Source organism: Mobula hypostoma, chromosome 12 (assembly GCF_963921235.1).
Source record: "Mobula hypostoma chromosome 12, sMobHyp1.1, whole genome shotgun sequence".
Taxonomy (NCBI): Eukaryota; Metazoa; Chordata; class Chondrichthyes; order Myliobatiformes; family Myliobatidae; genus Mobula; species Mobula hypostoma.
This window is the reverse complement of record NC_086108.1, coordinates 103,392,483-103,407,624: the sequence shown is the minus strand read 5'-3', so window position 1 is coordinate 103,407,624 and position 15,142 is coordinate 103,392,483. Positions and strand designations below refer to the sequence as shown.

Sequence of the window (15,142 nt, the reverse complement as noted above, 5' to 3'; positions counted from 1 at the left end):
GCATTAGTGATAATTTTTCAAAACTCGTTAGATTCTGGGCTAGTTCCTGAGGATTGGAGGTTGGCTAATGTAACCCCACTTTTTAAAAAAGGAGGGAGAGAGAAACCAGGGAATTATAGACCGGTTGGCCTAACGTCGGTGGTGGGGAAACTGCTGGAGTCAGTTATCAAGGATGTGATAACAGCACATTTGGAAAGCGGTGAAATGATCGGACAAAGTCAGCATGGATTTGTGAAAGGAAAATCATGTCTGACGAATCTCATAGAATTTTTTGAGGATGTAACTAGTAGAGTGGATAGGGGAGAACCAGTGGATATGGTATATTTGGATTTTCAAAAGGCTTTTGACAAGGTCCCACACAGGAGATTAGTGTGCAAACTTAAAGCACACGGTATTGGGGGTAAGGTATTGGTGTGGGTGGAGAATTGGTTAGCAGACAGGAAGCAAAGAGTGGGAATAAACGGGACCTTTTCAGAATGGCAGGCGGTGACTAGTGGGGTACCGCAAGGCTCAGTGCTGGGACCCCAGTTGTTTACAATATATATTAATGACTTGGATGAGGGAATTAAATGCAGCATCTCCAAGTTTGCGGATGACACGAAGCTGGGTGGCAGTGTTAGCAGTGAGGAGGATGCTAAGAGGATGCAGGGTGACTTGGATAGGTTGGGTGAGTGGGCCAATTCATGGCAGATGCAAGTTAATGTGGATAAATGTGAAGTTATCCACTTTGGTGGCAAAAATAGGAAAACAGATTATTATCTGAATGGTGGCCGATTAGGGAAAGGGGAGGTGCAACGAGACCTGGGTGTCATTATACACCAGTCATTGAAAGTGGGCATGCAGGTACAGCAGGCGGTGAAAAAGGCGAATGGTATGCTGGCATTTATAGCGAGAGGATTCAAGTACAGGAGCAGGGAGGTACTACTGCAGTTGTACAAGGCCTTGGTGAGACCACACCTGGAGTATTGTGTGCAGTTTTGGTCCCCTAATCTGAGGAAAGACATCTTTGCCATAGAGGGAGTACAAAGAAGGTTCACCAGATTGATTCCTGGGATGGCAGGACTTTCATATGAACTGGGCTTGTACTTGTTGGAATTTAGAAGATTGAGGGGGGATCTGATTGAAACGTATAAGATCCTAAAGGGATTGGACAGGCTAGATGCAGGAAGATTGTTCCCGATGTTGGGGAAGTCCAGAACGAGGGGCCACCGTTTGAGGATAGAGGGGAAGCCTTTTAGGACCGAGATTAGGAAAAACTTCTTCACCCAGAGAGTGGTGAATCTGTGGAATTCTCTGCCACAGGAAACTGTTGAGGCCAGTTCATTGGCTATATTTAAGAGGGAGTTAGATATGGCCCTTGTGGCTACGGGGGTCAGGGGGTATGGAGGGAAGGCTGGGGCGGGGTTTTGAGTTGGATGATCAGCCATGATCATAATAAATGGCGGTGCAGGCTCGAAGGGCCGAATGGCCTACTCCTGCACCTATTTTCTATGTTTCTATAATGGGGTTAATAGTCTAGATGCATGGAAACTATTTCTCCTGGCCAAGGAGTCTAGAACCCTGGAGAACAGTTCAATGGAACAGCACAGGAGCAGGCCCTTCAATCTTCAGTCTTGTGCCACACTGGTTAAAGCTAATCCCTCTGTCTACTCAAGGCTCACATCTCTCTATTCCCTGTACATTTATGTGCCCAAGAACGTCTCATACACCTCTATCGCATCTGACTTCACTGCCACCCTTGGCAGCTCAGCATCCACTTCTGTGTAAATAAGAGAAGTTGTTTCACACCTCTGCTTTGAACTATCCCCACTCCAACAATACATATACTGTAAATGCAGGTCTTCTTGCCCACCAGCATTAGTTGAAAGACAAGTTTACCAGTTAGTACTGAAATGAAAAGGTTTGCCTTCATTCAGAGAATGGCAAACCTTTGGAATTCTCTATCCTGGAGAGTGTAGACTTTTTCAGCTTGCATTTAATTAATTCAAAACATAGATTTATAGATTTATGGATTTCAAAGGGAATCCTAGGTTATGTAAACATTTCTGGATAATGGTGCTGAAGATCTGTCACGACCTTGAGGAATCGCAGAGCAAGCTTGAAGGGCCAGCTGGCCTACATCCAGCTTCCATTTCATATGTTTAGTATATCTCAAAGAATGTTGTAGGTGATAAAGTACTGTTAGTGTGAGGTGACTGCAATGCAGGATGTGAAGCAGCCAAATTGCCCTCAGTGAACTACCACAAGTATTAATAAGTAAATCAATATCTTTAAAATGAAAATAACTGCAGGATAAATGCTGACTAGAATATTGGGAATAACTCAAGCTGTCCAAAATATTTTCACAGAATATTTGCATCTATCTGTAGTTACAAACCAAGCTTAGGTGTTACTGTTGTCTAGTCTCCTCTAAAACCAGCTCTTCCAATAGAGTAGCTCTCCCCCACAACCTCACTTGGCCAAATTTCTGTGCTCATATCTGTATTGGGCCTTGAACCTATAATTCACTGCAAGTTACTATTTTCTTCGTTAGCTATTCCTAACCCATTACCACATACTTAAGATGTTCTTTAAATAAAACCCAGGTTCAGGAGGATAGAGCTTACAAAGGTACTGTTGATATAATTTGGTAGGGCTAACTAATATGAAAAAAAATTCACCCAAAGCATCAACAGCCCCAGAAGAGGAACCAAGTTGAATGCAATTAGTGTTCCATCGTCAATTTGTATAAAAATGCACTTTCTTCAAAGCAGGAAATGATTTTACACAGGTGCCAGTAATATTATAAATCCAGTCAAAGTCAAGAGTCAAGATTCCAAAATGGCCTAAGAACAAATTAAAATGGGATTCTCTGGAAACTATTGGCTTAAGCATTGCAAATGCTTAGTACAGTAAGATTCAGTCCAAAGTTTGGTTTCTGCATCTGGGGACCTTAATTGGGTTAATTTGTTCTTGGAGCATTTCAAGGATTTATTTCAACAAAACAGAACAGCAGTTCAAGTCTGAATGCATCAATAATTTTAAAAAACTTTCAACAGGATTTCATAAGAACCACCAAAACTTCTGATGCTTTCCAGAGTTAGTATAATGTCTCTCTGTAATAAGGTCTCCAGTATGTTACTCCAAATTTCACGCTCAACTACGAGAAGTCCAACACAGAAAATTAGATTTCAATATATGCTAACTTTTCTGCACAGCACAATCAAGAAACAGATTACAAACCAGAAACTGGCAGCCGACGGAGAAAGCAGTTGCAGACAGCTGCGGGATGGGAAAGATAAAATAAAAGGCCCATAAACAGGATTTATCTACTTTACCAACAATAACAGAAATAAAACACCTTTGTTTTCATGTGAATCTCAATTTGTCTTATTTCATCATCCAGACCTTGGTAGTAAAAGCTTATGCACAGCAATAAAATGTCAGCACAACATCGTGGGCCGAAGAGTCTGTACTCTGCTGTATTGTTCTATGCTGTATGTTCTACTATTAATTATTAAATCACATATTTGGATGCTTTCTGAAGAGCATTTTTCTTTGTACTGTGCCATTAGACTCCAGAGAAGCTTGAAAACAAAATGAACTGAACTTGTGTTAAAAATTTGTTTTTAAAGGCTGTCTTTAAAATACTTAAGAGGGCATCATTTAATTGTTTCCCATCCTCTGGATCAGGAGAAAAACTTCCTTTCCTTTCAAGCATTGGAATCCTTACAAGGAGAAGACAGGATAATAGGGTTAAGAGCGATAATCAATCAGCCATGATGTAGTAGTGGAGCAGACTTAAGAGGCCAGATTATATAATTCTGCTCCTGTGTCTTATGGTCTTATCATCTTATGGAATTTGTATGGGAAAAATTGGCATTTGGACAAGACTTTATGTGTATCGTCATGCATGGAGATGTTTCTAGATAATAAGCCATAGAAAGCAGTGACAGATGCTATTTGTCATTATTAGGATTTTTGAAAAAATGTATGCACCAAACCATTGTTTCCTGGGGATGTAATATTGTAAATTAATCTCAAGCCAGCCAAGTCTGATGAATTCTACCTTCAGAGTTTACATACTTTATCTCTAATCAGTAAAGCAAGCTCTTAGTTTATGAAGTTAAAATGTCGCATTTTGCTTGGAATATGTGATTTATAGCTCCAGGAAGAAAAAACGAACCTTTCAATCGCACAGCACGGATAATCCTTATGAACATAATAGGAAGGACTTAGCCTTGTAGAAAGTGTAAGGTGGATCAAACAATGTAAGTGAAATCCTTTCTTAGGATTTTGCCATCATTGCCAAGGGCAGGACTAATTACCCCCAAGAAGTTTGTGGTGGCGGTGGTGATGAGCTATCCTCTTGAACTAAGGATATTTGTTCTAGTGATCTGTTTCCAACAGTAAACTTGAGCTTCTGCATTCTTTCTTCAAGTGGACTGAATGTTGTTTGCAGCATTCGAATAAACAGCAAATTAAAGGCTGCCAAACAGTATAAATGTCGATACTATAGTTTTTCATGCTGTACTTTATATATTTTAAACAAGCTTTATTACTTAAGTTCTTGGAGTTCAACAGCACAGAATGAGGCCTCTCATCCCAATTTGTCCACGCCAATGCAAGTCTCTTCTGAAACAAGTCCCATTCACCTGCATTTGATCTGTATCTCTCTAAACTATGGGTTCCCAACCTTTTTTATGCCATGGACCCCTACCATAAAGAAAAGGACCATGGACCCCAAGTTTGGAACCCCTGACCTAAATCTTTCCTATCTATGTACCTACCCAAATAGTTTTTAAATGTTGTAATTGTACCAACTTCCATAACTTCCTCTGGCAGTTTGTTCCATCAACCCACCATTCTCTGTATGGGAAAATTAATTGTCTTTCTTAACTTTCTCCCCTCTAACCTGAAGCCTATGCCCTCTATATTCATTCAAGGGATTTGGGCTTTTGAGGTTAACCCAGCATTTAATTGCCCATCCCTTGTTGCTCTTGAGAAGGTGATGGTAAGCTGATTTCTTGAATTGCTGGAGTCTTTCAGGTGTGTTATACACCCACAATGCTGTTAGGAAGGGAGTTCCTGGTCTTTGATCTAGCAATGGTGAAGAAAAAATATTCAAACTCTCCTTATAATTCAAGCCCTCCAGTTCTGGCTTTGTCCTTGTGAATCTTTTCTGCATCCTCTCTTGCTTAATTCTTCCTCTGCTATGGCAAACAAAACTATACTCAATATTCCAGGGGGGTTTCACCAACATTTTCTACAGCTGTAATGTGACATCTCAACTCCTGTACTCAGTACTGCATCTGATGAAGACAGGTTTGCCGTATTCCTTCACTTCCTTGTCTGTTTGTGTTGCCACTATCAGGGAGCTTTGTATTGGTATCCCCAGATCTCTCTGTTCTCTGACACTTCCCATGGCCCTGTCATTCACTGTGTATGTCCTTTCCAAAATGCATCACTTAGCTCTTGTCTGAGTTAAATTCTATCTACCATTCCTTGGCACACTTTCCAATTTGATCAAGATTCTGTTGTAACCTTCTCCACTGCCCACCAATTTTGGTGCCACCCACAAACTTACTAATAATCTTCCCAACATTCTCATCCAAGTCATTAATGTGTATGACAAGCAGTAATGGACCCAACACTAATCCACGCAGCACGTCACTGACAACAGCCTCCAATCTGAAATATTACCCTTCATCACGGCTGCAGAAAAGGTAGATGTCATGGAGGGATTGTCTACGGAGTCTCTGTGGGTGGAGGTTAGGAACAGGAAGGGGTCAATAACTTTACTGGGTGCTTTTTATAGGCCGCCCAATAGTAACAGGGATATCGAAGAGCAGATGGGGAAACAGATCCTGGAAAGATTTAATAATAACAGAGTTGTTGTGATGGGAGATTTTAATTTCCCAAATATCGATTGGCATCTCCCTAGATCAAGGGGTTTAGATGGGGTGGAGTTCGTTAGGTGTGTTCGGGAAGGTTTCTTGACACAATATGTAGATAAGCTTACACGAGACTGTACTTGATTTGGTTTTGGGAAATGAACCTGGTCAGATGTCAGATCTCTCAGTAGGAGAGCATTTTGGGAGTAGTGATCATAATCCTATCCCCTTTACAATAGCATTGGAGAGAGATAAGAACAAACAAGTTAGAAAAGCGTTTAATTGGAGTAAGGGGAATTATGAGGCTATCAGGCAGGAAATTGGAAGCTTAAACTGGGAACAGATGTTCTCAGGGAAAAGTACGGAAGAAATGTGGCAAATGTTCAGGGGATATTTGTGTGGGGTTCTGCATAGGTACGTTCCAATGAGACAGGGATGTTATGGTAGGGTACAGGAATTGTGGTGTACAAAGGCTGTAAAAAATCTAGTCAAGAAAAAAAGAAAAGCTTATAAAAGGTTCAGAGAGCTAGGTAATGTTAGAGATTCAGAAGATTATAAGACTAACGGAAAGGAGTTTAAAAAGGAAATTAGGAGAGCCAGAAGGGGCCATGAGAAGGCCTTGGCGGGCAGGATTAAGGAAAACCCCAAGGCATTCTACAAGTATGTGAAGAGCAAGAGGATAAGGCGTGAAAGAATACGACCTCTCAAGTGTGACAGTGGGAAAGTGTGTATGGAACCGGAGATGGCAGAGGTACTTAATACTTTATTTCAGTATTCACTCTGGAAAAGGATCTTGGTGATTGTAGTGCTGACTTGCAGCAGACTGAAAAGCTTGAGCATGTGGATATTAAGAAAGAGTTTGTGCTGGAGCTTTTGGAAAGCATCAAGTTAGATAAGTTGCCGGGACTGGATGTGATGTACCCCAGGCTACTGTGGGAGACAAGGGAGGAGATTGCTGAGCCTCTGGCGGTGATCTTTGCATCACCAATGAGGATGGGAGAGGTTCCGGAGGATTTGAGGGTTGCGGATGTTGTTCCTTTATTCAAGAAAGGGAGTAGGGATAGCCCAGGAAATTATAGACCAGTGAGTCTTACTTCAGTGGTTAGTAAGTTGTTGGAGAAGATCCTGAGGGGCAGGATTCATGAACATTTGGAGAGGTATAATATGATTAGGAATAGTCAGCATAGCTTTGTCAAGGGCAGGTCGTGCCTTACGAGCCTGATTGAATTTTTTGAGGATGTGACTAAACACATTGATGAAGGAAGAGCAGTAGATGTAGTGTACATGGCTTTCAGCAAGGCATTTGATAAGGTGCACCATCGAAGGCTTATTGAGAAAGTAAGGAGGCATGGGATCCAAGGGGACATTGCTTTGTGGATCCACTACTGGTTTGCCCACAGAAGGCAAAGAGTGGTTGTAGATGGGTCATATTCTGCATGGAGGTTGGTGACCAGTGGTGTGCCTCAGGGATCTGTTCTGGGACCTTTACTCTGTGATTTTTATAAATGACCTGGATGAGGAAGTGGAGGGATGGGTTAGTAAGTTTGCTGATGACACAGAGGTTGGAGGTGTTGTGGATAGTATGGAGGGCTGTCAGAGGTTACAGCAGGACATTAATAGGATGCAAAACTGGGCTGAGAAGTGGCAGATGGAGTTCAACCCAAATAAGTGTGAAGTGGTTCATTTTGGTAGGTCAAATATGATGGCAGAATATAGTATTAATGGTAAGACTCTTGGCAGTGTGGAGGATCAGAGGGATCTTCGGGTCCAAGTCCACAGGATGCTCAAAGCTGCTACGCAGGTTGACTCTGTGGTTAAGAAGGCATATGGTGTATTGGCCTTCAATAATCATGAAATTGAATTTAGGAGCCGAGAGGTAATGTTGCAGCTGTATAGGACCCTGGTCAGACCCCAGTTGGAGTACTGTGCTCAGTTCTGGTCGCCTCACTGCAGGAAGGATGTGGAAGCCATATAAAAGGTGCAGAGGAGATTTACAAGGATGTTGCTTGGATTGGGGAGCATGCCTTATGAAAACAGGTTGAGTGAACTCGGCCTTTTCTCCTTGGAGCGACAGAGGATGAGAGATGACCTGGTAGAGGAGTATATGATGAGAGGTATTGATCGTGTGGATAGTCAGAAGCTTTTTCCCAGGGCTGAAATGGTTGCTGCAAGAGGACACAGGTTTAAGGTGCTGGGGAGTAGGTACAGAGGAGGTGTCAGGGGTAAGTTTTTTTACTCAGTGTTGAGTACATGGAATGGGCTGCCAGCAGCGGTGGTGGAGGCGGATGCGATAGGGTCTTTTAAGAGACTTTTGGATAGGTACATGGAGCTTCAAAAAATAGAGGGCCATAGGTAAATCTAGTACTTTCTGAGGTGGGGACGTGTTCAGCACAACTTTGTGGGCTGAAGGGCCTGTATTGTGCTGTAGGCTTTCTGTGTTTCAATGTTTTTTTCTATCTCCTTCCCCCAAGGCAGTTGACCAGCTTACCCTTGATCCTGTGTGATCTAATCTTTTGGACCAGGCTCCCATGTTGGACCTTGTCAAAGTTAAAGTAAAGTTATTATCAAACGATATATTACCGTGAAATTTTCTTGCTGGCGTTCACAGTCGATACAAAGAAATAGAATGGAATCAATGCAAACCTATGCACAAAGATGGTCACACAACCAACGTGCAGAAGAAGACAAGCTGTGCAGTACACAAAAAAAGATAATAAATAAACAATAAATAACACCGAGAACGTAAGTTGTAGAGTCCTTGAAAGTGAGTCCATAGGTTGTGGAATCAATTCAGTGTTGAAGTGAGTGAAGTTATCCACGTTGTTTCAGGAGCCTGATGAAGCTTTGTTGCTGCCTCAGTGACATCTTCAGAAAGCTCAATTAAATTTGTGAGACAGAATTTTTCATGCACAAAGGCCATGCTGACTATTCTTTTCGAAATCAAAGTCAAGTTTACTGTCGTACAATGTAGTACATGTGTGCATAGGTGCAAAGAAAAAAACTTGCAGCATCATGGCATATAGCATTGACAATAAAAACAAATTAAACACAATTGTTACAAAAATACAATTAGGACAAAAAAGAACATTGTAGTGCAAAGTGGTTATAGTGTTGTTAAACTGTAGTGAATAGGGTTTTGCCTGTTATCTCAAGAACCAAGTGGTTGAAGGGAACTGGACGTTCTTGAACCTGATGGTGTGGAACTTCTGTACCTCCTGCCCCGTGATAGCTGTGGATAGATGGCGTGGACTTTTCAAATGCAGCCTGTTGCTCAGAATCCCCTCCAATATCTCTACCACCACTGCTGTTGGCCTCTCCGGCATGCAGTTCTCCTGCTTGTCCTGGAGGCCCTAAAGTATTTTTTATTAAGAGTAACTTGATTTTTTAAGAAAGTGTACTGGAGATCTTTATATCAAGGCCTGGTCATGTTTCTCATGCTTCACTTTGTTTAACTCTTGTCTTGTTTAGGATAATATTGTAATGCACTTTTTTGTGTTATCTCTTATCCAGTTACCAGAGGCTGCTACAGACCATTGCTGTATTAGAAGCCCAGCGGGCCCAAGCTATTCAAGATCTGGAATGTTTAAGCAAATATCAGAAGGAAGGACTGAAGGAACCCATAGCATTTGTAGAAAATCTCCAGAAGAAGGTAGAGCATAACCAGATCCTAATGAAAACTGTGAGGCTTCAGTATTCATTGGAGAAGTGGCAAGGATCTTTTTATCCCAATGTGTTTTGCTTGTACATTTCCAATTTATTTTTTACTATATTTCTCAATTTTGAAAACTAGATTAACTAGTTGAACAACTGAATTGTCAAAGCAACACACACAAAATGCTGGAGGAACTCAGCTGGTCAGGCAATATCTATGGAAATGAATAGACAGTTGACATTTTGGGCCGGGACTCTTCTTCAAGACTGGAAAAGAGGGAAGGCATCAGTATAAAAAGGTGGGGTGGGGGGAGGAGGATAACTAGAAAGTGATAGGTGAAGCCAGGTTGGTGGGAAAGGTCAAGGGCTGGAGAAGAAAGAATCTGATAGGAGGGGAGAGTGGACGATAGAAGAAAGGGAATGCGGAGGAGACCCGGGGGAAGTAATAGGCAGGTGAGAAGTAAAATGTCCGAGTGGGGAATGTGGGGGTGGGGAATTGGTTTACTGGGAAGAGAAATTGATGTCATACTATCAGTTTGGAGGGTACCCAGACAGAATATGGCTGGCTGGTGGCGTAGTCGTATCAGCGCCAGACTTCAGAGCGAAGGTTCCCGAGTTCGAATCCAGCTGGCTCCCCTGGTACGCTTTCTATCCGTGTTGGGTTGAGCGTCAAGCTAGCAACTCGGCCTCGTAAAAATAAGAAAGCTTGCTAAAAAAAAGCCATCATGACGGTGTCCCGATGACTCCACTCGGAGTTAAGGGCTTTCTTCTTCTTTCTTCAGACAGAATATAAGGTGTTGCTCCTCCACCCTGAGGGTGGGCTCGGATCTTGGCACAAGAAGAGTCCATGGACCAACACGTCAGAATGGGAATGGGAATTAAAAATGTTTGGCCACTGAATATACAGAGACCAAACCCAAAGTTTTGTTTGTTTTATTCCACTGTATGCAAGCAGGTTGAAAGTAAGTAGTATAGAGCAAAGATAAAATTCCATATGGGTGCTTAATTGTCTACAGGATTTGGGACACATTGGATGCTGTGATCTGTCAGAGGACAGAGTGCATGAATTGAAGGAAGCTCTATTGCAGCATCTTGTTTGTGTAAATGAAATACCAGAAATCAGATCTATACTGAGAAGCTGAAAAATATAAGCTGCTTGAGAATCTCATTGGGTTGAGCAGCATGTGGGGAGAGGCATGTGAACTTTGTGACATTTCAGATTGTGACCCCAAATTAGCACAATTTTTATCCCCCCCCCCCCCCAGAAAGACTTAATTCTGCTTGGGGGGCGGTGTACAGTAGCGTAGCAGTTAGCACAACACTTACAGCTCTGGAAGCAAGTTTATATGTTCCTTCTCATGTGCATGTGGGTTTCCTCTGGATGCTCCAGTTTCCACCCACAGTCCAAACACATACTGGTTAGTAGGTTAATTGGTCATTGTAAATTGTTCCATGCTTAGACTAGCGGTAAATATATGGGTTGCTGGGTGGCCTAGCTAGAAGGGTTTGTTACCCATTGTATCTCAGTAGTAAAAATGAAAATAACTAAAATATACAGCTCAACCTGCTCCTGATTCCAACATTTGAAGTCTCTGTCTCAGCAATGAAAATGTAATTGATTTGATCCCAGAAGAGGTTCAATAGGAGTTTTTAAGATATAGACAGCATAGGCAGTATTTCACATCTAGCTAATGAAATGGTGTTAAGAATTAAACATGTAATGTGGACCTGGACCTGGCAGCCTACCAAACAGAAGTTGTGGGGTTTGTTTCTTGGAAAAATATAGTTGAGTAATCTCAGTTTTTGTAGCAAAGTGGCAGTTTCTGATACAGATAAATTTACCTTCTCCCATCTCCAACCCTCCTGCTCTTGAACATCCTGTTCAGGTTCTCAGCTCTGGATCATTTTCATCTTGAATTGCAAACCGTTTCAACTTCAGCACACTTCTCCTTGAACCTCACCCCTTCTGAAAGCGTTGCCCTCCACTTTCTCCACACCAATCCCGACCTTACCATCAAACCCACAGATAAAAGGGATGTTGTTGTAGTGTGGCAGACTGAACTCTACTTTGCTGAGGCCAGGTAGCAACTCTTAGACAACCCATCATACCTGTCCCTTGAAGAGGACCCCAGTCTGGACCATCAGAACACTGTCTCTGATACCATCACTGACCTCATGAATTCTGGAGAACTCCCATCCACTGCCACCAAACTCATAGTTCCCTTACTCTGCACTGCTCACTTCTACCTCCTACCCAAGATCCATGAACCGGACTGTCCTGGTAGGCCTATTGTTTCAGCCTGATCCTGCCACACTGAACTCGTGTCCTCATACCTCGACTCCTATCCATCCTCTTTGGTTCAATCCCTTCCCACCTATATCTGTGACATGTTTCGTGCTCTTGATCTCCTCAATAACCCTGACTGCCTCATTTTCACCATGTTTGTCCAGTCCCTATATGCTTCTATTCCCCATCAAGAAGGCCTTAAATCTCTCTGTTTCTTTCTCAATAAAATAACCAATCAATTTCCCCACCACCATCACCCTCCTCCATCTGGCAGAACTGGTCTTCCCCCTCAACAATTTTTCCTTTGGTTCCTCCACAAGCCCCCGCAAGGGCCCCAGCTATGCCTCCCTCTTTGCTGGCTATGTAGAACAGTTGTTCCAAACTTTCTCCAGTAATACTCCCCAGCTTTTCCTCTGCTACATTAACAACTGCATTGGTGCTGATTCATGCGCCCATGCTGAGCTCTTCAATTTCATCAGCTTTGCCTCTAACTTCTACCCTGCCCTTAAATTCACCTGGTCCACTTTTGACACCTCCCTCTCCTTTCTCCACCCTCCGTTAACACCACTCAGGGCCCCAAACAGTCCTTTCAGGTGAGGCAACATTTACCCGCAAATTTGCTGGGGCCGTCTATTGAGTCTCCATCTGCCAAAAGCAGAACTGCTCGGTGGTCAAACATTTTAATTCGATTCCCATTCCTGTTCTGACATGGTCTTCTTTCATGCCAAGCCTCCAACCTGATGGTGTAAATATGATGGCCTGGCTGTCTCAGGCGGATGTTAGGCTGACTTTATGGAGGATGAAGCCTCACAAGGTGGCAGGCCCTGATGGAGTTTCGAGTAAGGCTCTGAAAACTGGTGCCAACCAACTGGCGGGAGTATTCAGGGACATTCAAGTATTTCAGCCTCTCACTGCTACAGTTGGAAGTTTCTACTTGCTTCAGAAAGGCAACAATTATATCAATACCTAAGAAGAGTAGTGTGAGCTGCCTTAATGACTATCGCCCAATGGCGCTCACATCTACGGTGATGAAATGCTTTGAGAGGTTGATCATGGTTAGAGTGAACTCTTGTCTCAGCATTGCAGATTGCCTATTGCCACAATAGGTCTATGGCAGACGCAATCTCAATGGCTCTTCACACTGTCTTAGGTCACCTAGACAATTAACAAATACCTATTATCAGGATGCTGTTTGTTGACTATAGCTCAGCATTTAACACCATCATTGCTACTATTCTGATCGATAATTACAGAACCTGGGCCTCTGTACCTCCTTCTGCAATTGAGTCCTCAACTTCCTAACCAGAAGACCACAATCTGTGTGAATTGGTGATAATATCTCCTCCTCTCTGATGATCAACACTGGCGCACCTCAGGGGTGTGTGCCTAGTCCATTGTTCTTCTCTCTCTGTACTCATGACTGTGTGACTAGGCATAGCTCAAATACCATCTATAATTTGCTGATGATACAACCACTGTTGATATAATCTCAGATGGCGATGAGAGGGTGTACAGGAGTGAGATATGACAGGTAGTTATGTGGTGTTGCAGCAAACAACTTTGCATTCAATGTCAGTAAGACAAAAGAGCTGATTGCGGACTTAAGACAAGGAATCACATACCAATCCTCATAGAGGGATCAGAAGTGGAGAGAGTGAGCAATTTCAAGTTCCTGTGTGTCAAGATCTCTATGAGGATCTAACCTGGTTCCAGCATATGCAGCTGTAAAGAAGACAAAAAAGCGACTATACTTCATTAGGAATTTGAAGAGATTTTGTTAACTAAAACATTCAAACTTCAATAGATGTACCATTCTGACAGGCTGCATTACTGTTCGGTACGGGATGGCGGGGGGGGGGAACCGACGACTTCTTCACAGGACTGAAAGAAGCTACAGAAAGGGGTAGAATTAGTCAGCTCCATCTTGGATACTAGCCTCCGTAGTATCCAAGACATTTTCAAAGAGCAGTCTCTCAGAAAAACGGCATCCGTCATAAAGGGCCTCCATCACCCAGCACATGCCCTCTTCTCATTGTTACCGTCAGGAAGGAGGTATAGATGCCTGAAGGCACACACTCAGCAATTCAGGAACAGATTCTTCCCCTCTGCCATCCAATTTCTGAATGGACATTGAACACATGAACAGTACCTCACTTTTTCAAAATGAATATTATTTCTGTTTTTGCAGTGCTTTTAATCTTATATATAGTGTGGCGTGTGGCCAAGTGGTTAGGGTGTTGGACTAGCGATCTGAAGGTTGTGGGTTCAAGCCTCGGCCGAGGCAGCGTGTGTGTCCTTGAGCAAGGCACTTAACCACACGATGCTCTAGTCTACCCAGCTGAGAATGGGTACTGGCAAAATGCTGGGGGTTAACCTTGTGATAGATTGGCGTCCAATCCAGGGTGGAGTGTCGTACTGTCAGTCACTTCACTCCCTCCCCTCTCCTCTTCTTCTATTCCCCATTCTGGACTCTTACCTCTTTTCACCTGCCTATCACCTTCTCCCTCCCTTTCTCCTATGGTTCACTTTCCTCACCTATCAGATTCCTTTTTCCCCAGCCCTTTACCTTTCCCACCCACCTGGCTCCACCTATCAACTTTTAGTTGTCCTCCTTCCCCTCCCCTCACTTTTTATTCTGACATCTTTCCCCTTCCTTTCCAGTCCTGAAGAAGGGTCTTGTCCCAAAATGCCATCTGCTTATTTCATTTCCATGGATGAGTTGCTCCAGCATTTTGTGTGTGTTGCTTTGGATTTCCAACATCTGCAGACTTTTTTGTGTTACAGAAAAAATTCATTTTGTAGTGAGCCAATGTATAATTTCAATGCAGTATCAACTAAAATGCTGACAGCCAGGGAGATTTGCAGCCTGTTTAGAAAAGTTTAACAAACCTGTAACAAGTACACTGAAATAGAGAATAACTTTAAATTTCATAGGCTCTTTTAGCACAGTAGGAGGCTGGCTCAGTGTGCCTGTGCTGATCTCCACTTTCTTACTATGATCCTGCATTTTCTATTAAAATGAAGTATGTAAGATGGTGAGACCTAACTTGGAGTGTTATCTACAGTTCTGGTCACCTACCTATTAGAAAGATTTGAGTAAGTTTGAAAAGCTAGGAAGAATATTTATAAGGATGTTACCGGGACTTGAGGACCTGAGTTAAAGGGAGAGGATGAATGGGTTGGGACTTTATTCCCTAGACTTAGAGCATAAGAGATTGAGGGGGGTTTTGATAGAGGAATACACAATTACGAGGGATACAGACAGGATAAATGCAAACAGGCTTTTTCCACTGAAGTTGGGTGAGACTAGAACTAAAGGTCATGGGTTAGG

At 42.7% G+C, this 15,142-nt stretch overlaps 1 protein-coding gene across 5 annotated transcripts in view; it reads left to right on the top strand.

The window, feature by feature from the left end:
- Window positions 1-15,142, top strand: part of zzz3 (zinc finger, ZZ-type containing 3) — a 173,416-nt gene that overhangs the window by 123,777 nt on the left and 34,497 nt on the right. For all 5 annotated transcript variants that reach the window (XM_063064726.1, XM_063064727.1, XM_063064729.1 and 2 more), the window contains one exon: window positions 9,384-9,522. In XM_063064726.1, the coding sequence (XP_062920796.1) occupies window positions 9,384-9,522 (139 nt within the window). The remainder of the gene's footprint in view (window positions 1-9,383; window positions 9,523-15,142) is intronic.